Source organism: Nerophis ophidion, linkage group LG20 (genome assembly GCF_033978795.1).
Source record: "Nerophis ophidion isolate RoL-2023_Sa linkage group LG20, RoL_Noph_v1.0, whole genome shotgun sequence".
Taxonomy (NCBI): Eukaryota; Metazoa; Chordata; class Actinopteri; order Syngnathiformes; family Syngnathidae; genus Nerophis; species Nerophis ophidion.
In genome coordinates this window covers 40,685,359-40,712,191 of record NC_084630.1, presented here as the reverse complement: position 1 = coordinate 40,712,191, position 26,833 = coordinate 40,685,359, and the positions used below count along the sequence as shown (strand labels likewise).

At 37.2% G+C, this 26,833-nt stretch overlaps 1 protein-coding gene across 1 annotated transcript in view; it reads left to right on the top strand.

Moving 5' to 3' along the window:
* lrba (LPS-responsive vesicle trafficking, beach and anchor containing) overlaps positions 1–26,833 on the top strand; it is a 971,728-nt gene that overhangs the window by 918,706 nt on the left and 26,189 nt on the right. The window contains exons 54-55 of the mRNA XM_061881243.1: positions 20,433–20,534; positions 24,027–24,223. Of these exons, the coding sequence (XP_061737227.1) occupies positions 20,433–20,534; positions 24,027–24,223 (299 nt within the window). The remainder of the gene's footprint in view (positions 1–20,432; positions 20,535–24,026; positions 24,224–26,833) is intronic.

The following is a 26,833-nucleotide window of genomic DNA, read 5'->3' as shown; positions in this document are numbered from 1 at the left end:
TTTCATCATAGGTACACTTCAACTGTGAGAGACAGAATGTGGAAAAAAAATCCAGGGATTCACATTGTAGGAATTTTAAAGAATGTATCTGTAAATGATGGTGGAAAAAAGTATTTGGTCACTTCAAACAAGGAAGATCTCTGGCTCTCACAGACCTGTAACTTCTTCTTTAAAAAGATTTCTTCCGGGACGCTACAATGTACACCCCCCGCTACCCACTAAAAACACCCCCAACCCTGCCCACCTCAACCTCCTCATGCTCTATCAGGGAGAGCATGTCCCAAATTCCAAGCTGCTGTTTTGAGGCATGTTAAAAAAAATAATGCACTTTGTGACTTCAATAATAAATATGGCAGTGCCATGTTGGCATTTTTTTCCATAACTTGAGTTGATTTATTTTTGGAAAACCTTGTTACATTGTTTAATGCATCCAGCGGGGCATCACAACAAAATTAGGCATCACAATATGTTCATTCCACCACTGTATATATCGGTATCGGTAATTAAGAGTTGAACATTATCGGAGATAGCGTCTCAATCTCTAATACTCTTTGGTATTGTGCTGCCCACTTGTTGCTAGGCAGAATTTGTGCTGCACTATCAAAATGGACCAATAGAAATAGAGGCAAATCAGAAAATGACCCTGAATACAAACATTTGCAGAGCTCCGTCGCACTATTGAACGATGACTATGTATTGAATATAAACTACATAGATATCGTAACAGCACCATCTGGTGGCGCCCTGCAGGTATTGCAAGGAGTGCATTTAACAACAGGGCAGTGATTTACATGTCCTCTCTGGAAAGTAACAACCGGGTTCGTCTGACTGGGCCTCATGCACACAGATTGGGTTTCCCAGCACCCGCCACTTGTGTGTGTGTGTGTGTGTGTGTGTGTGTGTGTGTGTGTGTGTGTGTGTGTGTGTGTGTGTGTGTGTGTGTGTGTGTGTGTGTGTGTGTGTTCTTGTATTTCTACCCTTCTTGAGACATGAAGAAGGAAAAGTATCTTCCATATGAGGAGGTGATGACATAAATCATGGTCCCAATAACATTGCATCTAATAGAGAATGTCTCATTTGGACCCCTGCTGGTGACATCCATTAAAATGAGGGTGGTCCCAAAAAGGAGGGATTTTTCACATTGACTGTGTCAACATATGAAATAACAAGTGTTTGTAAAAAATTGAAGTGCTCCATCTCTGGCCAACATAATAACAAATGTGTGTAAGATATTGAAATGCACCCCCTTTGGCCAGAATTGATTAATATATATATATATATATATATATATATATATATATATATATATATTTCCACTGAGGGCCGCACACTGAAAAATCAAAGGAGGCTGGGGGCCATTTGCATAATTTTTATTTTAAAAACCAATACAATATATGTATAAAAAATATACATTTAGGCCTCCACTCAGTTATGATCCCGGGAACCCCAAAGGGTTTTGATTAAAAAAAATATTAAAAATATGTCATTATTCAGTATTATAATTTTCATTATTATTCAAGTTTTAAATCTCTAGATCAACATTAGGAAAAAAAATGGAAAAAACACAAAATATGCAATATTTTCCCCCAATAACATTTTTTAGGTGTAATATTTGAGATTATATAATAATTGGAGCCTTAATTTTGGATTTTGATTCATTATTTTTTGAGCAATGACACTTAAAAAACAAATCACACTAAAATAATTGGGGTTCCAAAAGTGTCCTACTCATTAAAGTGTTGAAACATTATTTATATATATTTTTTTACCGTTTACTTTTAGCACAATAACCTCGAGATCAACATTAGACCCGTCCGTCAATTATTAGTTTTATTGTTATTTATTTTTTTGGTTTGTTTTAGGCCCTTCTTTTTAAAAAAAAAAGCTCAGTTTTTTATATGGCAAAACACAGAATATGTAACATTTTCCCCCAAAAATTATTTCAAAGTGGAATTTTTAATGTGACGTAATTGGAGCCTTGAATAGGCCCATAAATCAAAATGACATTGATTTTGATTCATTATTATTTTTAAAGAAAGAAACAGCCTGCATGGCAGCTTTGTGTTATAAGAGTAAACATTGCAACAATTTTCTTGTTACATTTCACCTGTTTGCTCTTTTATAAATAAATAAATAAATGGGTTGTACTTGTATAGCGCTTTTCTACCTTTTATACCACTTTTTATGCTTTTAATTTTTTTCAATTGTATTCTTAAAATGTGCCGTGGGGCCGTTAAAAAATAACCCGCGGGCCGCAAATGGCCCCCGGGCCGCACTTTGGACACCCCTTGGGTTATAACTTGAAGTTATAATGAAGATTAAAATACAATAACAAACAAAAAATAAAAAAAAGAGATCATTAACTAAAAGCTTACCTTTTTTTTAGACTTAGACAAACTTTAATGATCCACAAGGGAACTTGTTCCACACAGTAGCTCAGTTACGAAGGGTGGAAAGGATAGTAGCAATATAAAATATGGCATATATGTAATATTTACATACATGTACAGTATATATATGTGTGTGTGTGTGTGTGTGTGTGTGTATTAATGTTGTAAATACAAATCTTTATATATCTAGAAAGGGGGGTCCTAAAGAGGCATTTTTCGAGGTCTCCAGAAGGTCGAAAGTACATGAATGTGTGTGAGTGTGGAAGTGAAAGTGAGGGCCACTTAGAGACGTTAAAAACATGAGGTCGGGGGTGGGGGGTGGGGGGTTGGTGTGGGTGTCTTTGGCCGCCACTTGAAAGTTCACCGCCGTCCAAGCAGGGAGGTCACGGGGTCACTCTGGTCGATAAAAGTGAAAAATGTCACGTTGGAGAGGAGAGGGGGCGGGGGGGGATCTCCCATAACGTATGGTATTAACCGCCATCAAAGCGTAGCACACTCACACACACACAAACACGCACACACACACGAGTTTGTGCTCCATCTTGTTAAGTCATAATTACTAATGCACTCAAATGTTGCACTAATTGCTTCCTTAGTAACATCAGCCAATACAACTCATCTCATTTCTTTTACAATATGCACACATCAAAATACTCACATTCCTTTAGTAGTTTCCAATTGTATTACGGGATTATTTTTTCTTTTAAATGGCGTTAATTTGAGTTATTCTCTTGTGTGGACGCCGCAAAGGTGGCGTTTTACCCCAAATCCTCAGTGCCATGTTTGCTTTTTGCTTTGTTATTGTTAAGTGTGTGTGCGTGTGTGTGCGTGCGTGTGTTTGTTTCTTTGTTCTGGCAATGCTTACTTAATGGGGAGTAATCGAGACGAGACGTAACAAACGCATGGATAATGATCTCGTAACAAACGCATGGATAATGATCTCGGTTCAGTTCACTACATATTCCGTACAATTGACCACTAAATGGTAACACCCCAATAACTTTTTCAACTTGTTTAAATCGGGTTCCACGTTAATCAATTCATGGTAAAAAAAAAGTGATTTCCCTGACCGGGAATCGAACCCAAGTCGCGGCGCTGAGCGCATTGAATCCTAACCACTAAACTGTACCATCAAGTGCTGTTGTGAACTACACTTTACCTTACTAACCTATATAAATCAACCATTTATAGGGCGGTATAGCTCGGTTGGTAGAGTGGCCGTGCCAGCAACTTGAGGGTTGCAGGTTCGATTCCCGCTTCCGCCATCCTGGTCACTGCCGTTGTGTCCTTGGGCAAGACACTTTACCCACCTGCTCCCAGTGCCACCCTCACTGGTTTAAATGTAACTTAGATATTGGGTTTCACTATGTAAAGCGCTTTGAGTCACTCGAGAAAAACGCTATATAAATATAATTCACTTCACATGGCTCTGTTTAATGTTTACACAGTCACCTTTAGGGGACTTCTGACGGTATGGGGACCAAAAAACTGGTCCCCTAAAGGGAAACCTTTCATTTAATTTAAACTTTTATTTTCAAATGGTCCTCAGTAGTCACGTAATAAATTGGGTGAAATATGTAAAATAATTAAATTTTGGTCCCCATGAACCATATTAAGTATTTTTTAACCAAGGTTCCAAGTAAGACTGATCAGCACATGACTTCATCAATCCAGAGATTTAAAGACGTGTATGAGCTAACTGGGCAGTGGACATTTTACCTCATTTTTTTTATGCCTCCACAACCTGTAGAAAGGGTGGTCCCCACAAGTCATGATCAAAAACTTGGTCCTTATTCCAAATGATAACCTGTGTGTGTGTGTGTGTGTGTGTGTGTGTGTGTGTGTGTGTGTGTGTGTGTTTTCTGGCAATGCTTACTTAATGGGGACATGGCTCTGTTTACACAGTCACCCATACTTCTGACGGTATGGGGACCCAAAAAACAGGTCCCCTAAAGGGAAACCTTTAATTTAATTTGAACTTTTTTTTTTAATTGTCCTTGGTAGTCACGTAATAAATTGGGTGAATTATGCAAAATCATGATCAAAAAATTGGTCCCCATTCCAAATGATAATCTGTGTGTGTGTGTGTGTGTGTGTGTGTGTGTGTGTGTGTGTGTGTGTGTGTGTGTGTGTGTGTGTGTGTGTGTGTGTGTGTGTGTGTGTGTGTTCTGGCAATGCTTACTTACTGGGGACATGGCTCTGTTTAATGTTTACACAGTCACCTTTAGGGGACTTCTGACGGTATGGGGACCAAAAAACAGGTCCCCTAAAGGGAAACCTTTCATTTAATTTAAACTTTTATTTTTAAATGGTCCTCAGTAGTCACGTAATAAATTGGGTGAAATATGTAAAATAATTAAATTTTGGTCCCCATGAACCATATTAAGTATTTTTTAACCAAGGTTCCAAGTAAGACTGATCAGCACATGACTTCATCAATCCAGAGATTTAAAGACGTGTATGAGCTAACTGGGCAGTGGACATTTTACCTCATTTTTTTTATGCCTCCACAACCTGGAGAAAGGGTGGTCCCCACAAGTCATGATCAAAAACTTGGTCCCTATTCCAAATGATAACCTGTGTGTGTGTGTGTGTGTGTGTGTGTGTGTGTGTGTGTGTGTGTGTGTGTGTGTGTGTGTGTGTGTGTGTGTGTGTGTGTGTGTGTGTGTGTGTGTGTGTGTGTGTGTGTGTGTGTGTTCTGGCAATGCTTACTTACTGGGGACATGGCTCTGTTTAATGTTTACACAGTCACCTTTAGGGGACTTCTGACGGTATGGGGACCAAAAAACAGGTCCCCTAACGAGAAACCTTTAATTTGATTAGAACTTTTTTTTTTTAATTGTCTTCAGTAGTCACGTACTAAATTGGGTGAAATATGTAAAATAATTAAATTTTGGTCCCCATGAACCATATTAAGTATTTTTTAACCAAGGTTCCAAGTAAGATTGATCAGCACATGACTTCATCTATCCAGAGATTTAAAGAGGTGTATGAGCTAACTGGGCAGTGGACATTTTACCTCATTTTATTTATGCCTCCACAACCTGTAGAAAGGGTGGTCCCCACAAGTCATGATCAAAAACTTGGTCCCTATTCCAAATGATAACCTGTGTGTGTGTGTGTGTGTGTGTGTGTGTGTGTGTGTGTGTGTGTGTGTGTGTGTGTGTTGTGTGTGTGTGTGTGTGTGTGTGTGTGTGTGTGTGTGTGTGTGTGTGTGTGTGTGTGTGTGTGTGTGTGTGTGTTCTGGCAATGCTTACTTAATGGGGGCATGGCTCTGTTTAATGTTTACACAGTCACCTTTAGGGGACTTCTGACGGTATGGGGACCAAAAAACAGGTCCCCTAAAGGGAAACCTTTAATTTAATTTGAACTTTTTTTTTTTTAATTGTCCTCAGTAGTCACGTACTAAATTGGGTGAATTATGCAAAATCATTTAAATTTGGTCCACATGAACCATATTAACTCTTTTTCCCCAGGGTCCCCAGTAAGTCTGATCAGCACATGACTTCATCTATCCAGAGATTTAAAGACGTGTATGAGCTAACTGGGCAGTGGACATTTTACCTCATTTTTTTTATGCCTCCACAACCTGTAGAAAGGTTGGTCCCCACAAGTCATGATCAAAAACTGGGTCCCTATTCCAAATGATAACCTGTGTGTGTGTGTGTGTGTGTGTGTGTGTGTGTGTGTGTGTGTGTGTGTGTGTGTGTGTGTGTGTGTGTGTGTGTGTGTGTGTGTGTGTGTGTGTGTGTGTGTGTGTGTGTGTGTTTGTTCTGGCAATGCTTACTTAATGGGGACATGGCTCTGTTTAATGTTTACACAGTCACCTTTGGGGGACTTCTGACGGTATGGGGACCAAAAAACAGGTCCCCTAAAGGGAAACCTTTAATTTAATTTGAACTTTTTTTTTTTTTAATTGTCCTCAGTAGTCACGTACTAAATTGGGTGAATTATGCAAAATCATTTAAATTTGGTCCACATGAACCATATTAACTCTTTTTCCCCAGGGTCCCCAGTAAGTCTGATCAGCACATGACTTCATCAATCCACAGATTTAAAGAGGTGTATGAGCTAACTGGGCAGTGGACATTTTACCTCATTTTTTTTATGCCTCCACAACCTGTAGAAAGGGTAGTCCCCACAAGTCATGATCAAAAACTTGGTCCCTATTCCAAATGATAACCTGTGTGTGTGTGTGTGTGTGTGTGTGTGTGTGTGTGTGTGTGTGTGTGTGTGTGTGTGTGTGTGTGTGTGTGTGTGTGTGTGTGTGTTTGTTCTGGCAATGCTTACTTAATGGGGACATGGCTCTGTTTAATGTTTACACAGTCACCTTTAGGGGACTTCTGACGGTATGGGGACCAAAAAACAGGTCCCCTAAAGGGAAACCTTTAATTTAATTTGAACTTTTTTTTTTTTTAATTGTCCTCAGTAGTCACGTACTAAATTGGGTGAATTATGCAAAATCATTTAAATTTGGTCCACATGAACCATATTAACTCTTTTTCCCCAGGGTCCCCAGTAAGTCTGATCAGCACATGACTTCATCTATCCAGAGATTTAAAGACGTGTATGAGCTAACTGGGCAGTGGACATTTTACCTCATTTTTTTTATGCCTCCACAACCTGTAGAAAGGGTAGTCCCCACAAGTCATGATCAAAAACTTGGTCCCTATTCCAAATGATAACCTGTGTGTGTGTGTGTGTGTGTGTGTGTGTGTGTGTGTGTGTGTGTGTGTATGTGTGTGTGTGTGTGTGTGTGTGTGTGTGTGTGTGTGTGTGTGTGTGTGTGTGTGTGTGTGTGTTCTGGCAATGCTTACTTAATGGGGACATGGCTCTGTTTAATGTTTACACAGTCACCTTTGGGGGACTTCTGACGGTATGGGGACCAAAAAACAGGTCCCCTAAAGGGAAACCTTTAATTTAATTTGAACTTTTTTTTTTTTTAATTGTCCTCAGTAGTCACGTACTAAATTGGGTGAATTATGCAAAATCATTTAAATTTGGTCCACATGAAGCATATTAACTCTTTTTCCCCAGGGTCCCCAGTAAGTCTGATCAGCACATGACTTCATCAATTCAGAGATTTAAAGACGTGTATGAGCTAACTGGGCAGTGGACATTTTACCTAATTTTTTTTATGCCTCCACAACCTGTAGAAAGGGTGGTCCCCACAAGTCATGATCAAAAACTGGGTCCCTATTCCAAATGATAACCTGTGTGTGTGTGTGTGTGTGTGTGTGTGTGTGTGTGTGTGTGTGTGTGTGTGTGTGTGTGTGTGTGTGTGTGTGTGTGTGTGTGTGTGTGTGTGTGTGTGTGTGTGTGTGTGTGTGTGTGTGTGTGTGTGTGTGTGTGTTCTGGCAATGCTTACTTAATGGGGACATGGCTCTGTTTAATGTTTACACAGTCACCTTTGGGGGACTTCTGACGGTATGGGGACCAAAAAACAGGTCCCCTAAAGGGAAACCTTTAATTTAATTTGAACTTTTTTTTTTTTTAATTGTCCTCAGTAGTCACGTACTAAATTGGGTGAATTATGCAAAATCATTTAAATTTGGTCCACATGAAGCATATTAACTCTTTTTCCCCAGGGTCCCCAGTAAGTCTGATCAGCACATGACTTCATCAATTCAGAGATTTAAAGACGTGTATGAGCTAACTGGGCAGTGGACATTTTACCTAATTTTTTTTATGCCTCCACAACCTGTAGAAAGGGTGGTGCCCACAAGTCATGATCAAAAACTGGGTCCCTATTCCAAATGATAACCTGTGTGTGTGTGTGTGTGTGTGTGTGTGTGTGTGTGTGTGTGTGTGTGTGTGTGTGTGTGTGTGTGTGTGTGTGTGTGTGTGTGTGTGTGTGTGCGTGTGCGTGTGCGTGTGTTCTGGCAATGCTTACTTAATGGGGACATGGCTCTGTTTACACAGTCACCCATACTTCTGACGGTATGGGGACCCAAAATACAGGTCTCCTAAAGGGAAACCTTTAATTTAATTTGAACTTTTTTTTCTTAATTGTCCTCGGTAGTCACGTAATAAATTGGGTGAATTATGCAAAATCATGATCAAAAAATTTTTCCCCATTCCAAATGATAATCTGTGTGTGTGTTTGTGTGTGTGTGTGTGTGCATGTGTGTGTGTTTTCTTTTCTTCTTTTTGTTTTGTTTTGTACAACACGTTGTGTTTGCTACTTGCCTATGCATGGAAAGTCCTATATAAATAAAGATGTATTTGATTTTTTTTTTTTCAATCTTGGTATATTACTCTTATTTATTAACCTTTTCAAAATTAATGAATAATTATTTTCCATTTTTGTTTTCTAATTTTATGATTTTTGGATTTTTCATTTAACTCAGCATTATATAAAAGATAATTGATACAATATCAGGATAAATCAGGAATCAAAAAGGAACAAAAAATAAGTATACACTTGTATTTTTTATAATATGCATACATCAAAATACAATTGTAAAATACGGGAATGTAAGTGTTTTGATGTGTGCATATTGTACAAATATTATAAGTGTATACTTCTGTTTTGTTCCTTTTTGATTAGTGATCAAAAAGGAAATTCACGCCATTTAAAAGAAAACAATAATAGCAAAAAAAATACTGTAATACAATTGTAAAATACCAAAAGTGTGTGTGTCTGTGTGTGTGCGCGCGGTTGCATGTGTGTGTGTTTTCTCTTCTTTTTTACATTTTTATTTTTTTATTTTAGTATTTTACTCTTACTCAGCTGAGATAGGCTTCCTGAAAGGGACTAGCGGTAGGAAATGGATGGATGGATAACCTTTTCAAAATGATTGAATAATTATTTTCCATTTCATTTTTTTTTTTTTCAAATTTTATTATGTTTGAATTGAATTATTCCTTCACTCAGTATTAAATAAAAAATAAACGATAAAACATGAGGATAAATTGCGTATCAAAAAAGAAGTATAGACTTATAATACCTGCCGCTATTCACTAAGATGGATATTTATGCCATATTTTTTTAACAAATTAGACAAAAACATGATCTTATTCTGTCATATTCTTTCATCATGCCTTTTTTTATTTAAATACAGAAATAGATTTACTCTGTTTTGTTCCACTGTCAACACGTTTGATTGAAATGCTTCTTTCCATCCATAATTAGATATAATAATCATAACACGTAATAATACAGTCTGCATTAATTTTAAACATAATCATATGCAGAAATACAACATTTTAATTATTTGTTCTATAATATAACTCAATCCTATAATTCCTAATATATCTACGTAGGATGTTAAAAAGATATTTAATGTTTTTCAATATCATTTCATAATAAATTAATCATCAACATTATTTCTTTACTGATTTTTTGGGGTAAAACATGTTTAACTTTTAATTTTATTAAAATATTGCATTATTTGACTTTGGTACAAATTTTCCAAAATAATGTAACACTGTATTTTTTATGGATTTATCATTTTAAATCAGTATCATCATTTTTAATGAAAAAACAACAACAACTGTTTCTTAGTTTTTTTAGGTCAACAAAGTAGATACATATTTTAATTTTATAAAGAAAAATACTAATACTAAATACATTTAGATTGTTGGCTGGAAATCATAGTGTGTGTGTGTGTGTGTGTGTGTGTGTGTGTGTGTGTGTGTGTGTGTGTGTGTGTGTGTGTGTGTGTGTGTGTGTGTGTGCATGCGTGCGTGCGTGTGCGCGTGTGTGTGTGTGTGTGGGTCATTCAGCAACGATCAGACAGCCTTCCAAAGTCTCAGCACCACAGACCGCAGGAGGACCCTCACACACGTCACACACACTCACAGGAAACACTACACACTGATAATCCCACACTTTTGCTTTAATTCTCTTCCAAAAAAGCTGGAGCACTCACGCTCCAGACTTCCTCGTCGTGCATCATACTTTGTTGACCATCACGCACACTTAATCAGGTTGACACACACACACACACACACACACACACACTAGTGCAAGAACGCTGCACTCAAAAGGATTCCTCAGACAACACTGCCCTCAACTGGTCACAGCCTGAAATGACGCGCACTGCTTAGAAAGTAGTTGTGTTTTTGTTGGGGCTTTTTTATTTTATCGAATGAAGTAGTACAACAAAACTAAAATAATTACAGACCTTGACCTCATTAGGATAATCCTTATCATCATTTATGTATATTGTTACAAGATTGAATATGAGAAAGAAGATATTTAAAAGTCGCAATAGTGTAAGAAATAAAAATATTATATATTATTAGTATATGTGTGTGTGTGTGAGTGTGTAAATATATGTATATATATATATATGTGTGTATATATTTATATATGAATATATTTATGTGTTTATATACATATATATGTGTATGTATATAATATATATGTATATATAATATATATATGTATATATAAATGTATATATATGTATGTATAAATGTGTATGTATATATATAAATGATAAATGGGTTGTACTTGTATAGCTTTTCTACCTTCAAGGTACTCAAAGTGCTTTGACACTACTTCCACATTTACCCATTCACACACACATTCACACACTGATGGAGGGAGCTGCCATGCGAGGCGCCAACCAGCACCCATCAGGAGCAAGGGTGAAGTGTCTTGCTCAGGACACAACGGACGTGACGAGGTTGGTGCTAGGTGGGATTTATATGCGTATATAAATGTATGTATGTATGTATGTATATATATGTATAAATATATATATATATATATACACACATATATATATATATATATATATATATATATATATATATATATGTATGTATATATGGACACATGTATGTATACATATGTATATATAAATGTATGTATATGTATGTATGAATGTGTATGTATATATATGTATGTATGTATGTATATATACATGTATATATATATATGTACTTATGCGTGTATAAATGTAGGTATGTATATATATGTATACATATATATATATATATATATATACAAATATTTATGTATGTGTATATATATATATATATATATATATGTATGTATATATGGACACATATGTATGTATACATATGTATATATAAATGTATATATATGTATGTATGAATGTGTATGTATATATATGGATGTATGTATGTATATATACATGTATATATGTATTTATGCGTATATAAATGTATGTATGTATGTATATATGTATAAATATATATATATACATATTTATGTATGTGTGTGTATATATATGTATGTATGTATATATAGACACATATGTATGTATACATATGTATGTAAATTGTATATATATGTGTGTGTGTATATATATATATGTGTGTATATATATACACACACATGTATGTATACATATTTATGTATATATACACATACATATACATATTTATGTGTATTTATTGGTATACATCTTGTTCCGCTTATCCAAAATCGGGTCGTGGGAGCAACAGCCTAAGCAGAGAAGCCCACACTTCCCCCTCCCCAATTTTATATATGTTGTTATCATGCAACTAAGAAAATGGGAAAATCCTTATTTTTAATCGAATTGTGCCAAATAAGGCTTAAGTTACTTTCTTGTTTACTCGTTGCACATTTCATATTCTTTTCTGCAAAAAATAGCTAACTATACATTTAATTTGTAGGCGAACATGTACTGACTTATTTAATCCAGCAGATGGTGCCATTACGCTGTATCAGTGTGGTGTCAATACAGTCAGCGAGTGTGCCATACGCTCACTGAGGTGTCATTTACCCACCACTGCTATGTGAAGCGCATGAAATGAAATAATTGTTCCATGTAACACGACAGCTTTATTGTCACCATTTTACAACATGACTTCTTGTGTGCAACTGCTGTTTGGATGCAATCATTTCAAAATAAAATGTCTAATAAACAATGTCATATTGAAATGCAGCAATAAAAACAAATAGAACATGGGGGATAATGTTACTTTTTTTTGTGTTATTTTCTTTGTTTCCTTTCAGCTGGAGCCAAACCACCACAAAAAAACAAAAAAAACAAACAGTCCAATAATGCATCTTGTTCTTTCAGCGTGTTCTTTTATTTGGAAACATCTGGATGTAGTCTCATGGAGCTTCAACACTTATTGAAATATTCAATCAACATATACTCCAAAATAGTTGTTACATGTGTGTGTGTGTGCAGCATAGTTGTTACATGTCTGTGTCCAACATAGTTGTTACATGTGTGTGTCCAACATAGTTGTTACATGTCTGTGTCCAACATAGTTGTTACATGTGTGTGTCCAACATAGTTGTTACATGTGTGTGTCCAACATAGTTGTTACATGTGTGTGTCCAACATAGTTGTTACATGTGTGTGTCCAACATAGTTGTTACATGTGTGTGTCCAACATAGTTGTTACATGTGTGTGTCCAACATAGTTGTTACATGTGTGTGTCCAACATAGTTGTTACAAGTGTGTGTCCAACATAATTGTTACATGTGTGTGTGTCCAACATAATTGTTACATGTGTGTGTCCAACATAGTTGTTACATGTGTGTGTCCAACATAGTTGTTACATGTGTGTGTCCAACATAGTTGTTACATGTGTGTGTCCAAAATAGTTGTTACATGTGTGTGTCCAACATAGTTGTTACATGTGTGTGTCCAACATAGTTGTTACATGTGTGTGCCCAACATATTTGTTACATGTGTGTGTGTCCAACATAGTTGTTACATGTGTGTGTGTCCAGCATAGTTGTTACATGTGTGTGTCCAACATAGTTGTTACATGTGTGTGTCCAACATAGTTGTTACATGTGTGTGTCCAAAATAGTTGTTACATGTGTTAGTGTGCAGCATAGTTGTTACATGAGTGTGTCCAACATTGTTGTTACATGTGTGTGTCCAACATAGTTGTTACATGTGTGTGCCCAACATATTTGTTACATGTGTGTGTGTCCAACATAGTTGTTACATGTGTGTGTGTCCAGCATAGTTGTTACATGTGTGTGTCCAACATAGTTGTTACATGTCTGTGTCCAACATAGTTGTTACATGTGTGTGTCCAACATAGTTGTTACATGTGTGTGTCCAACATAGTTGTTGCGTGTGTGTGTCCAACATAGTTGTTACATGTGTGTGTCCAACATAGTTGTTGCGTGTGTGTGTCCAACATAGTTGTTACATGTGTGTGTGTCCAGCATAGTTGTTACATGTGTGTGTGTCCAGCATAGTTGTTACATGCGTGTGTCCAACATAGTTGTTACATGTGTGTGTCCAACATAGTTGTTGCATGTGTGTGTCCAACATAGTTGTTACATGTGTGTGTCCAACATAGTTGTTACATGTGTGTGTCCAACATAGTTGTTACATGTGTGTGTCCAACATAGTTGTTACATGTGTGTGTCCAACATAGTTGTTACATGTCTGTGTCCAACATAGTTGTTACATGTGTGTGTGTCCAACATAGTTGTTACATGTGTGTGTCCAAAATAGTTGTTACATGTGTGTGTGTGCAGCATAGTTGTTACATGAGTGTGTCCAACATAGTTGTTACATGTGTGTGTCCAACATAGTTGTTACATGTGTGTGCCCAACATATTTGTTACATGTGTGTGTGTCCAACATAGTTGTTACATGTGTGTGTCCAACATAGTTGTTACATGTGTGTGCCCAACATATTTGTTACATGTGTGTGTGTCCAACATAGTTGTTACATGTGTGTGTGTCCAGCATAGTTGTTACATGTGTGTGTCCAACATAGTTGTTACATGTGTGTGTCCAACATAGTTGTTACATGTGTGTGTCCAACATCGTTGTTACATGTGTGTGTCCAAAATAGTTGTTACATGTGTGTGTGTGCAGCATAGTTGTTACATGAGTGTGTCCAACATAGTTGTTACATGTGTGTGTCCAACATAGTTGTTACATGTGTGTGCCCAACATATTTGTTACATGTGTGTGTGTCCAACATAGTTGTTACATGTGAGTGTGTCCAGCATAGTTGTTACATGTGTGTGTCCAACATAGTTGTTACATGTCTGTGTCCAACATAGTTGTTACATGTGTGTGTCCAACATAGTTGTTACATGTGTGTGTCCAACATAGTTGTTGCGTGTGTGTGTCCAACATAGTTGTTACATGTGTGTGTCCAACATAGTTGTTGCGTGTGTGTGTCCAACATAGTTGTTACATGTGTGTGTGTCCAGCATAGTTGTTACATGTGTGTGTGTCCAGCATAGTTGTTACATGTGTGTGTCCAACATCGTTGTTACATGTGTGTGTCCAACATAGTTGTTGCATGTGTGTGTCCAACATAGTTGTTACATGTGTGTGTCCAACATAGTTGTTACATGTGTGTGTCCAACATAGGTGTTACATGTGTGTGTCCAACATAGTTGTTACATGTGTGTGTCCAACATAGTTGTTACATGTGTGTGTCCAACATAGTTGTTACATGTGTGTGTCCAACATAGTTGTTACATGTGTGTGTGTCCAACATAGTTGTTACATGTGTGTGTGTCCAACATAGTTGTTACATGTGTGTGTCCAACATAGTTGTTGCATGTGTGTGTCCAACATAGTTGTTACATGTCTGTGTCCAACATAGTTGTTACATGTGTGTGTCCAACATAGTTGTTGCATGTGTGTGTCCAACATAGTTGTTACATGTGTGTGTGTCCAACATAGTTGTTACATGTGTGTGTGTCCAACATAGTTGTTACATGTGTGTGTCCAACATAGTTGTTGCATGTGTGTGTCCAACATAGTTGTTACATGTGTGTGTCCAACATAGTTGTTACATGTGTGTGTCCAACATAGTTGTTACATGTGTGTGTCCAAAATAGTTGTTACATGTGTGTGTCCAACATAGTTGTTACATGTGTGTGTCCAACATAGTTGTTACATGTGTGTGCCCAACATATTTGTTATATGTGTGTGTGTCCAACATAGTTGTTACATGTGTGTGTGTCCAGCATAGTTGTTACATGTGTGTGTCCAACATAGTTGTTACATGTGTGTGTCCAACATAGTTGTTACATGTGTGTGTCCAACATAGTTGTTACATGTGTGTGTCCAAAATAGTTGTTACATGTGTGTGTGTGCAGCATAGTTGTTACATGTGTGTGTCCAACATAGTTGTTACATGAGTGTGTCCAACATAGTTGTTACATGTGTGTGTCCAACATAGTTGTTACATGTGTGTGCCCAACATATTTGTTACATGTGTGTGTGTCCAACATAGTTGTTACATGTGTGTGTGTCCAGCATAGTTGTTGCGTGTGTGTGTCCAACATAGTTGTTACATGTCTGTGTCCAACATAGTTGTTACATGTGTGTGTCCAACATAGTTGTTACATGTGTGTGTCCAACATAGTTGTTGCGTGTGTGTGTCCAACATAGTTGTTACATGTGTGTGTCCAACGTAGTTGTTGCGTGTGTGTGTCCAACATAGTTGTTACATGTGTGTGTGTCCAGCATAGTTGTTACATGTGTGTGTGTCCAGCATAGTTGTTACATGTGTGTGTCCAACATAGTTGTTACATGTGTGTGTCCAACATAGTTGTTGCATGTGTGTGTCCAACATAGTTGTTAGTGTCCAACATAGTTGTTAGTGTTCAACATAGTTGTTACATGTGTGTGTCCAACATAGTTGTTATGTGTGTGTGTCCAGCATAGTTGTTAGTGTTCAACATAGTTGTTACATGTGTATGTCCAACATAGTTGTTAGTGTCCAACATAGTTGTTACATGTGTATGTCCAACATAGTTGTTAGTGTCCAACATAGTTGTTACATGTGTATGTCCAACATAGTTGTTAGTGTCCAACATTGTTGTTACGTGTGTGTCCAACATAGTTGTTAGTGTCCAACATAGTTGTTACGTGTGTGTCCAACATAGTTGTTACATGTGTGTGTGTCCAGCATAGTTGTTACATGTGTGTGTCCAACATAGTTGTTAGTGTCCAACATAGTTGTTACGTGTGTGTCCAACATAGTTGTTAGTGTCCAACATAGTTGTTACGTGTGTGTCCAACATAGTTGTTAGTGTCCAACATAGTTGTTACGTGTGTGTCCAACATAGTTGTTAGTGTCCAACATAGTTTTTACATGAGTGTGTCCAACATAGTTGTTACATGTGTGTGTCCAACATAGTTGTTAGTGTCCAACATAGTTGTTACATGAGTGTGTCCAACATAGTTGTTACATGTGTGTGTCCAACATAGTTGTTGCATGTGTGTGTGTCCAGCATAGTTGTTACATGTGTGTGTCCAACATAATTGTTACATGTGTGTGTCCAACATAGTTGTTACATGTGTGTGTCCAACATAGTTGTTACATGTGTGTGTCCAACATAGTTGTTAGTGTCCAATATAGTTGTTACATGTGTGTGTCCAACATAGTTGTTAGTGTTCAACATAGTTGTTACATGTGTATGTCCAACATAGTTGTTAGTGTCCAACATAGTTGTTACATGTGTGTGTCCAACATAGTTGTTACATGTGTGTGTCCAACATAGTTGTTACATGTGTGTGTCCAACATAGTTGTTACATGTGTGTGTCATACATAGTTGTTAGTGTCCAACATAGTTGTTACATGTGTGTGTCCAACATAGTTGTTACATGTGTGTGTCCAACATAGTTGTTACATGTGTGTGTCATACATAGTTGTTAGTGTCCAACATAGTTGTTACATGTGTGTGTCCAACATAGTTGTCACATGTGTGTGTCCAACATAGTTGTTACATGTGTGTGTCCAACATAGTTGTTATGTGTGTGTGTCCAGCATAGTTGTTAGTGTTCAACATAGTTGTTACATGTGTATGTCCAACATAGTTGTTAGTGTCCAACATAGTTGTTACATGTGTATGTCCAACATAGTTGTTAGTGTCCAACATAGTTGTTACGTGTGTGTCCAACATAGTTGTTAGTGTCCAACATAGTTGTTACATGTGTGTGTCCAACATAGTTGTTACATGTGTGTGTGTCCAGCATAGTTGTTACATGTGTGTGTCCAACATAGTTGTTAGTGTCCAACATAGTTGTTACGTGTGTGTCCAACATAGTTGTTAGTGTCCAACATAGTTGTTAGTGTCCAACATAGTTGTTACGTGTGTGTCCAACATAGTTGTTAGTGTCCAACATAGTTGTTACATGAGTGTGTCCAACATAGTTGTTACATGTGTGTGTCCAACATAGTTGTTAGTGTCCAACATAGTTGTTACATGAGTGTGTCCAACATAGTTGTTACATGTGTGTGTCCAACATAGTTGTTGCATGTGTGTGTGTCCAGCATAGTTGTTACATGTGTGTGTCCAACATAATTGTTACATGTGTGTGTCCAACATAGTTGTTACATGTGTGTGTCCAACATAGTTGTTACATGTGTGTGTCCAACATAGTTGTTAGTGTCCAATATAGTTGTTACATGTGTGTGTCCAACATAGTTGTTAGTGTTCAACATAGTTGTTACATGTGTATGTCCAACATAGTTGTTAGTGTCCAACATAGTTGTTACATGTGTGTGTCCAACATAGTTGTTACATGTGTGTGTCCAACATAGTTGTTACATGTGTGTGTCCAACATAGTTGTTACATGTGTGTGTCATACATAGTTGTTAGTGTCCAACATAGTTGTTACATGTGTGTGTCCAACATAGTTGTTACATGTGTGTGTCCAACATAGTTGTTACATGTGTGTGTCATACATAGTTGTTAGTGTCCAACATAGTTGTTACATGTGTGTGTCCAACATAGTTGTTACATGTGTGTGTCCAACATAGTTGTTACATGTGTGTGTCATACATAGTTGTTAGTGTCCAACATAGTTGTTACATGTGTATGTCCAACATAGTTGTTACATGTGTATGTCCAACATAGTTGTTAGTGTCCAACATAGTTTTTACATGTGTGTGTCCAACATAGTTGTTACATGTGTGTGTCCAACATAGTTGTTAGTGTCCAACATAGTTTTTACATGTGTGTGTCCAACATAGTTGTTAGTGTCCAACATAGTTGTTACATGTGTGTGTCCAACATAGTTGTTAGTGTCCAACATAGTTGTTACATGTGTGTGTCCAACATAGTTGTTGCATGTGTGTGTCCAACATAGTTGTTACATGTGTGTGTCCAACATAGTTGTTACAAGTGTGTGTCCAACATAGTTGTTACATGTGTGTGTGTCCAACATAGTTGTTACATGTGTGTGTGTCCAACATAGTTGTTACATGTGTGTGTGTCCAACATAGTTGTTACATGTGTGTGTCCAACATAGTTGTTACATGTGTGTTTCCAACATAGTTGTTAGTGTCCTACATAGTTGTTACATGTGTGTGTGTCCAACATAGTTGTTACATGTGTGTGTCCAACATAGTTGTTAGTGTCCAACATAATTGTTACATGTGTGTCCAACATAGTTGTTACATGTGTGTGTCCAACATAGTTGTTAGTGTCCAACATAGTTGTTACATGTGTGTGTCCAACATAGTTGTTACATGTGTGTATCCAACATAGTTGTTACATGTGTGTGTCCAACATAGTTTTTAGTGTCCAACATAGTTGTTACATGTGTGTGTCCAACATAGTTGTTACATGTGTGTGTCCAACATAGTTGTTACATGAGTGTGTCCAAAATAGTTGTTAGTGTCCAACATAGTTGTTACATGTGTGTGTCCAACATAGTTGTTACATGTGTGTCCAACATAGCGGTTAGTGTCCAACATAGTTTTTACATGTGTGTGTCCAACATAGTTGTTACATGAGTGTGTCCAACATAGTTGTTAGTGTCCAACATAGTTGTTACATGTGTGTCCAACACAGTTGTTACATGTGTGTGTCCAACATAGTTGTTACATGTGTGTCCAACATAGTTGTTACATGTGTGTGTGTCCAGCATAGTTGTTACGTGTGTGTGTCCAACATAGTTGTTACATGTGTGTGTCCAACATAGTTGTTACATGAGTGTGTCCAACATAGTTGTTAGTGTCCAACATAGTTGTTACATGTGTGTGTCCAACATAGTTGTTACATGAGTGTGTCCAACATAGTTGTTAGTGTCCAACATAGTTGTTACATGTGTGTCCAACATAGTTGTTACATGTGTGTCCAACATAGTTGTTACATGTGTGTGTGTCCAGCATAGTTGTTACATGAGTGTGTCCAACATAGTTGTTAGGGTCCAACATAGTTGTTACATGTGTGTGTCCAACATAGTTGTTACATGTGTGTGTCCAACATAGTTGTTGCATGTGTGTGTCCAACATAGTTGTTACATGTGTGTGTCCAACATAGTTGTTACATGTGTGTGTCCAACATAGTTGTTACATGTGTGTCCAACATAGTTGTTACATGAGTGTGTCCAACATAGTTGTTACATGTGTGTGTCCAACATAGTTGTTACATGTGTGTGTCCAACATAGTTGTTACATGTGTGTGTGTCCAACATAGTTGTTACATGTGTGTGTCCAACATAGTTGTTACATGTGTGTGTCCAACATAGTTGTTACATGTGTGTGTCCAACATAGTTGTTACATGTGTGTGTCCAACATAGTTGTTACATGTGTGTGTCCAACATAGTTGTTACATGTGTGTGTGTCCAACATAGTTGTTACATGTGTGTGTGTCCAACATAGTTGTTACATGTGTGTGTCCAACATAGTTGTTGCATGTGTGTGTCCAACATAGTTGTTACATGTCTGTGTCCAACATAGTTGTTACATGTGTGTGTCCAACATAGTTGTTGCATGTGTGTGTCCAACATAGTTGTTACATGTGTGTGTGTCCAACATAGTTGTTACATGTGTGTGTGTCCAACATAGTTGTTACATGTGTGTGTCCAACATAGTTGTTGCATGTGTGTGTCCAACATAGTTGTTACATGTCTGTGTCCAACATAGTTGTTACATGTGTGTGTCCAACATAGTTGTTGCATGTGTGTGTCCAACATAGTTGTTACATGTCTGTGTCCAACATAGTTGTTGCATGTGTGTGTCCAACATAGTTGTTACATGTCTGTGTCCAACATAGTTGTTGCATGTGTGTGTCCAACATAGTTGTTACATGTCTGTGTCCAACATAGTTGTTACATATGTGTGTCTTCCAGCAGAGTTCACCACACCGCGGGCCATCCTGACGGGTCACGACTGCGAGGTGACGTGCGCCAACGTGTGCGCGGAGTTGGGCCTGGTCATCAGTGGCTGCAAAGGTGAGCAGTCAATCAATCACAGACCTGCGCAAAACACGGCACAGATGTTGAAATCCCTAAATTTCTTGCAATTGCACTTTGAGAAAGGTTGTTCTTAAACTGTTTGACTATTTGCTCACGCAGTTGTGGACAAAGGGGTGTACCTCGCCCCATCCTTTCTTGTGAAAGACTGAGCATTTTTTGGGAAGCTGTTTTTATACCCAATCATGGCACCCACCTGTTCCCAATTAGTCTGCACACCTGTGGGATGTTCCAAATAAGTGTTTGATGAGCATTCCTCAACTTTATCAGTATTTATTGCCACCTTCTTTGTCACGTGTTGCTGGCATCAAATTCTTAAGTTAATGATTATTTGCAAATAACAAAAAGTTGATGAGTTTGAACATCAAATATGTTGTCTTTGTAGCATATTCAACTGAATATGGCTTGAAAAGGATTTGCAAATCATTGTATTCCGTTTATATTTACATCTAACACAATTTCCCAACTCATATGGAAACGGGGTTTGTACAACAGATACAACATAAACACATAATATCAGTATTTCAAAATAAAATGAGTGAGGTACATAAGTAATGACCTCAAGCACATCCTTTGTCCTGCATGAGTTTTCCTTTATTATTTGTTTGATTCATTTAAGAATACAAATGACTCTGTGTCCTTTGATGTCTGACAGGACGATTATTTAAGTTCTTGTGAGAATGATTCTGCGGTCTGTTTTCACTGTGGCAGCCATTTTCACATGTTTTATTTTCTAAACCAATACAATATTTTTGATTTTTTTTGTACGCTTCAGGGCTCCCCTCAAGTTCTCTCCTGGGCACCCACGAGGGTCTCGATCATGACATTTAAAAAAAATAAGTCATACAAAAATATGTGGGTTTTTTTTTCAAACCTAAAATTTTCAAATAAATTCAGATCCATCAGTTTTATTTTATTTTTTTTCTTATGTTTTATGTGAGTGTGAATGTTGTCTGTCTATCTGTGTTGGCCTTGTGATGAAGTGGCGACTTGTCCAGGGTGTACTCTGCCTTCCGTCTGAATGCAGCTGAGATAGGCTCCAGCACCCCCCACGAACACAAAAAGGGACAAGCGGTAGAAAATGGATGGATGTTTTATGCTTTGCTTGTTAAAGAAAACTGTTATTGTTGTTTTTTGTTTTTGTTTTGTTTTGTTTTTTACAAAAACACAAGATATTCAAGCCCCCAAAATGTTTAAAGTAGAATATTTGACATGAAGTAATTGGAGCCTTAAATAGCTCAATAGTTAATAACGATATTCATTTATATCTTTTTCTGAAGCAATGACATTTACCTTTAAAAAAATTTTTTTTAAGGGATCCAGGTGTGTTAAAAAGTGTTATAAACAAGCCATACATTATTTTATCTTATTTTTACTTTCAACGCTTAAATATCTAAATCAACTTCAGATCTATCCGTCGATTATAAGTTTTCATCATTTGTTTATGTTTTGTGAATTTGTTCTTTTTGTTTTATTTCCTTTTTGTCATGGAAAATGTACTATTTAATAGAGCAACACACACAACATGCAGTATTTTCCCTCAAAATTAAATGAAAGCCTTAAATAAGTCAATAATTCATTACAACATTGATTTTGATTCAATATTATTTGTTAAGCAATGACATCATTCCCATGACATTTCACCTGTATGCTCTTTTTTTTCCACTTTTTAACCTCTTAAGGCCCACGCTGTTTGTTTACCTGCTTTTATTTTTATTTCTCTGCTATTTGGGTTTATTGAACCCTAATTAGAATAAAAACTAAGAATCATCTTTTGATATGATGTACTTAGTCCATAAGTACACAAACGTGTACGTCATGTTTAGTGACATGCTTATTCTTATTTATACACTTTTTTCCCCCAAATTCCATTGTATGTTATACTCTTCCAACACCACCAGATGGCAGTATAAGTGTCCACATAAGTGGCCACAAGACCCCAATTTAGTAGTGTACAACATTTTGGAAATAAGAGCAAAAGGTGCTTCTCAAATTGAAAGAAAAATGGCTACAATTGTTAAACTATTTGGGGTTATTGGACCCTAATTAGAATAAAAACTAAGAATTATCTTTTGATATGATGTACTTAGTCAATAAGTACACAAACGTGTACATCATGTTTAGTGTAATGCTAATTCTTATTTTTACAAGTTTTTGTTTTTTTTCCAAATTCCATTGTTATTTGTTCTAGACCAGGGGTCACTAACACGGTGCCCGCAAGGACCAGATGAGTCGCCCGCTGGCCTGTTTTAAAAATAGCTCAAATAGCAGCACTTACCAGTGAGCTGCCTCTATTTTTTAAATTGTATTTATTTACTAGCAAGCTGGTCTCGCTTTGCTCGACATTTTTAATTCTAAGAGAGACAAAACCCAAATAGAATTTGAAAATCCAAGAAAATATTTTAAAGACTTGGTCTTCACTTGTTTAAATAAATTAATTTATTGTTTTACTTTGCTTCTTATAACTTTCAGAAAGACAATTATAGAGAAAAAATATAACCTTAAAAATGATTTCAGGATTTTTAAACACATATACCTTTTTACCTTTTAAATTCCTTCCCCTTCTTTCCTGACAATTTAAATCAATGTTCAAGTAAATTAATTGTTTTATTGTAAAGAATAATAAATACATTTTAATTTGATTCTTCATTTGAGCTTCTGTTTTTTCGACGAAGAATATTTGTGAAATATTTCTTCAAACTTTTTATGATTAAAATTCAAAAAATTATTCTGGCAAATCTAGAAAATCTTTAGAATCAAATTTAAATCTTATTTCAAAGTCTTTTGAATTTCTTTAAAAAATGTTGTTCTGGAAAATCTAGAAGAAATAATGATTTGTCTTTGTTAGAAATATAGCTTGGTCCAATTTGTTATATATTCTAACAAAGTGCAGATTGGATTTTAACCTATTTAAAACATGTCATCAAAATTTCTAAAATTAATCTTAATCAGGAAAAATTACTAATGATGTTCCATAAAGAAATGTTCTTAATTTTTTTCAAAAAGATTTGAATTAGCTAGTTTTTCTATTCTTTTTTTCGGTTGAATTTTGAATTTTAAAGAGTCAAAATTGAAGATAAACTATGTTTCAAAATTTAATTTTCTTTTTTTCCTGTTTTCTCCTCTTTTAAACCGTTCAATTAACTGTTTTTTTCATCATTTATTCTCTACAAAAAACCTTCCGTAAAAGGAAAAAAAATGACAAACCGAAATACCCATTTTTTAATATATATAGATTTATTTATTAAAGGTAAATTGAGCAAATTGGCTATTTCTGGCAATTTATTTAAGTGTGTATCAAACTGGTAGCCCTTGGCATTAATCAGTACCCAAGAAGTAGCCCTTGGTTTCAAAAAGGTTGCTGACCCCTGGTCTAGAGAGTAAAAACTGTAAACAGAACCTGTATTTTATACTCATTTGAATAAACAGGCTCATTGAGTGTAAACAAATTTGTCTGGTTGATGGGTGCAGAGGGACCCTGCCTGATCCACTCCATGAACGGGGACCTGCTCAGGACCCTGGAGGGCCCCGAGTGCTGCACGCAGCCCCGCCTCATCCAGGCGTCCACGGAGGGACACTGCGTGGTCTACTACCAGAAGGGACACTTCAGCGTCTTCAGCGTCAACGGCAAGCTGCTGCGCCACCTGCAGGTGGAGGACAGCGTCAAGGTGAGGCCCGGTGGGGGGCGGGGTCTGAGTAGGAAGTCCCTTGATCAAAGGCTGAGTCGGCGGGAGGGAGGAAACCTTTTGATCCACGACAGCTTGTTGTCGACTCACGTTGAGCACGCGGCTTGTTGCGATCCAACATTTCAACATAGATGTCCAAAGTTGGGAGCCGGAGTAGACGACTTGTCTCTGAGTCTATTGGGGATGTTGCTGACCTGTCTCTGCTTGGGATGGTCTCCTGCTGGCCCCACTATGGACTGGACTCTCACTATTATGTTAGATCCACTATGGACTGGACTCTCACTATTATGTTAGATCCACTATGGACTGGACTCTCACACTATTATGTTAGATCCACTATGGACTGGACTCTCACTATTATGTTAGACCCACTATGGACTGGACTCTCACTATTATGTTAGACCCACTATGGACTGGACTCTCACTATTATGTTACATCCACTATGGACTGGACTCTCACACTATTATGTTAGACCCACTATGGACTGGACTCTCACACTATTATGTTAGATCCACTATGGACTGGACTCTCACTATTATGTTAGACCCACTATGGACTGGACTCTCACTATTATGTTAGATCCACTATGGACTGGACTCTCACACTATTATGTTAGATCCACTATGGACTGGACTTTCACACTATTATGTTAGATCCACTATGGACTGGACTGTCACTATTATGTTAGATCCACTATGGACGACTCTCACTATTATGTTAGATTCACTATGGACTGGACTCTCACACTATTATGTTAGATCCACAATGGACTGGACTCTTAGACTATTATGTTAGATCCACTAAGGACTGGACTCTCACTATTATGTTAGATCCACTATGGACTGGACTCTCACTATTATGTTAGATCCACTATGGACTGGACTCTCACACTATTATATTAGATCCACTATGGACTGGACTTTCACACTATTATGTTAGATCCACTATGGACTAGACTCTCACTATTATGTTAGATCCACAATGGACGACTCTCACACAATTATGTTAGATCCACTATGGACTGGACTCTCACTATTATGTTAGATCCACTATGGACTGGACTCTCACTATTATGTTAGATCCACTATGGGCTGGACTCTCACACTATTATGTTAGATCCACTATGGACTGGACTCTCACACTATTATGTTAGATCCACTATGGACTGGACTCTCTCACTATTATGTTAGATCCACTATGGACTGGACTCTCACTATTATGTTAGATCCACTATGGACTGGACTCTCACACTATTATGTTAGATCCACTATGGACTGGACTCTCACACTATTATGTTAGATCTACTATGGACTGGACTCTCACTATTATGTTAGATCCACTATGGACTGGACTCTCACACTATTATGTTAGATCCACTATGGACTGGACTCTCACTATTATGTTAGATCCACTATGGACTGGACTCTCACTATTATGTTAGATCCACTATGGACTGGACTCTCACACTATTATGTTAGATCCACTATGGACTGGACTCTCACAATATTATGTTAGATCCACTATGGACTGGACTCTCACACTATTATGTTAGATCCACTATGGACTGTACTCTCACTATTATGTTAGATCCACTATGGACTGGACTCTCACTATTATGTTAGATCCACTATGGACTGGACTCTCACTATTATGTTATATCCACTATGGACTGGACTCTCACACTATTATGTTAGATCCACTATGGACTGGACTCTCACTATTATGTTAGATCCACTATGGACTGGACTCTCACACAATTATGTTAGATCCACTATGGACTGGACTCTCACTATTATGTTAGATTCACTATGGACTGGACACTCACACTATTATGTTAGATCCACTATGGACTGGACTCACGCTATTATGTTAGATCCACTATGGACTGGACTCTCACTATTATGTTAGATCCACTATGGACTGGACTCTCATACTATTATGTTAGATCCACTATGGACTGGACTCTCACACTATTATGTTAGATCCACTATGGACTGGACTCTCACTATTATGTTAGATCCACTATGGACTGGACTCTCACACTATTATGTTAGATCCACTATGGACTGGACTCTCACACTATTATGTTAGAGCCACTATGGACTGGACTCTCACAGTATTATGTTAGATCAACTATGGACTGGACTCTCTCACTATTATGTTAGACCCACTATGGACTGGACTCTCACTATTATGTTAGATCCACTATGGACTGGACTCTCACACTATTATGTTAGATCCACTATGGACTGGACTCTCACTATTATGTTAGATCCACTATGGACTGGACTCTCACACTATTATGTTAGATCCACTATGGACTGGACTCTCACACTATTATGTTAGATACACTATGGACTGGACTCTCACTATTATGTTAGATACACTATGGACTGGACTCTCACACTATTATGTTAGATCCACTATGGACTGGACTCTCACACTATTATGTTAGATCCACTATGGACTGGACTCACACTATTATGTTAGATCCACTATGGACTGGACTCTCACTATTATGTTAGATCCACTATGGACTGGACTCACACTATTATGTTAGATCCACTATGGACTGGACTCTCACTATTATG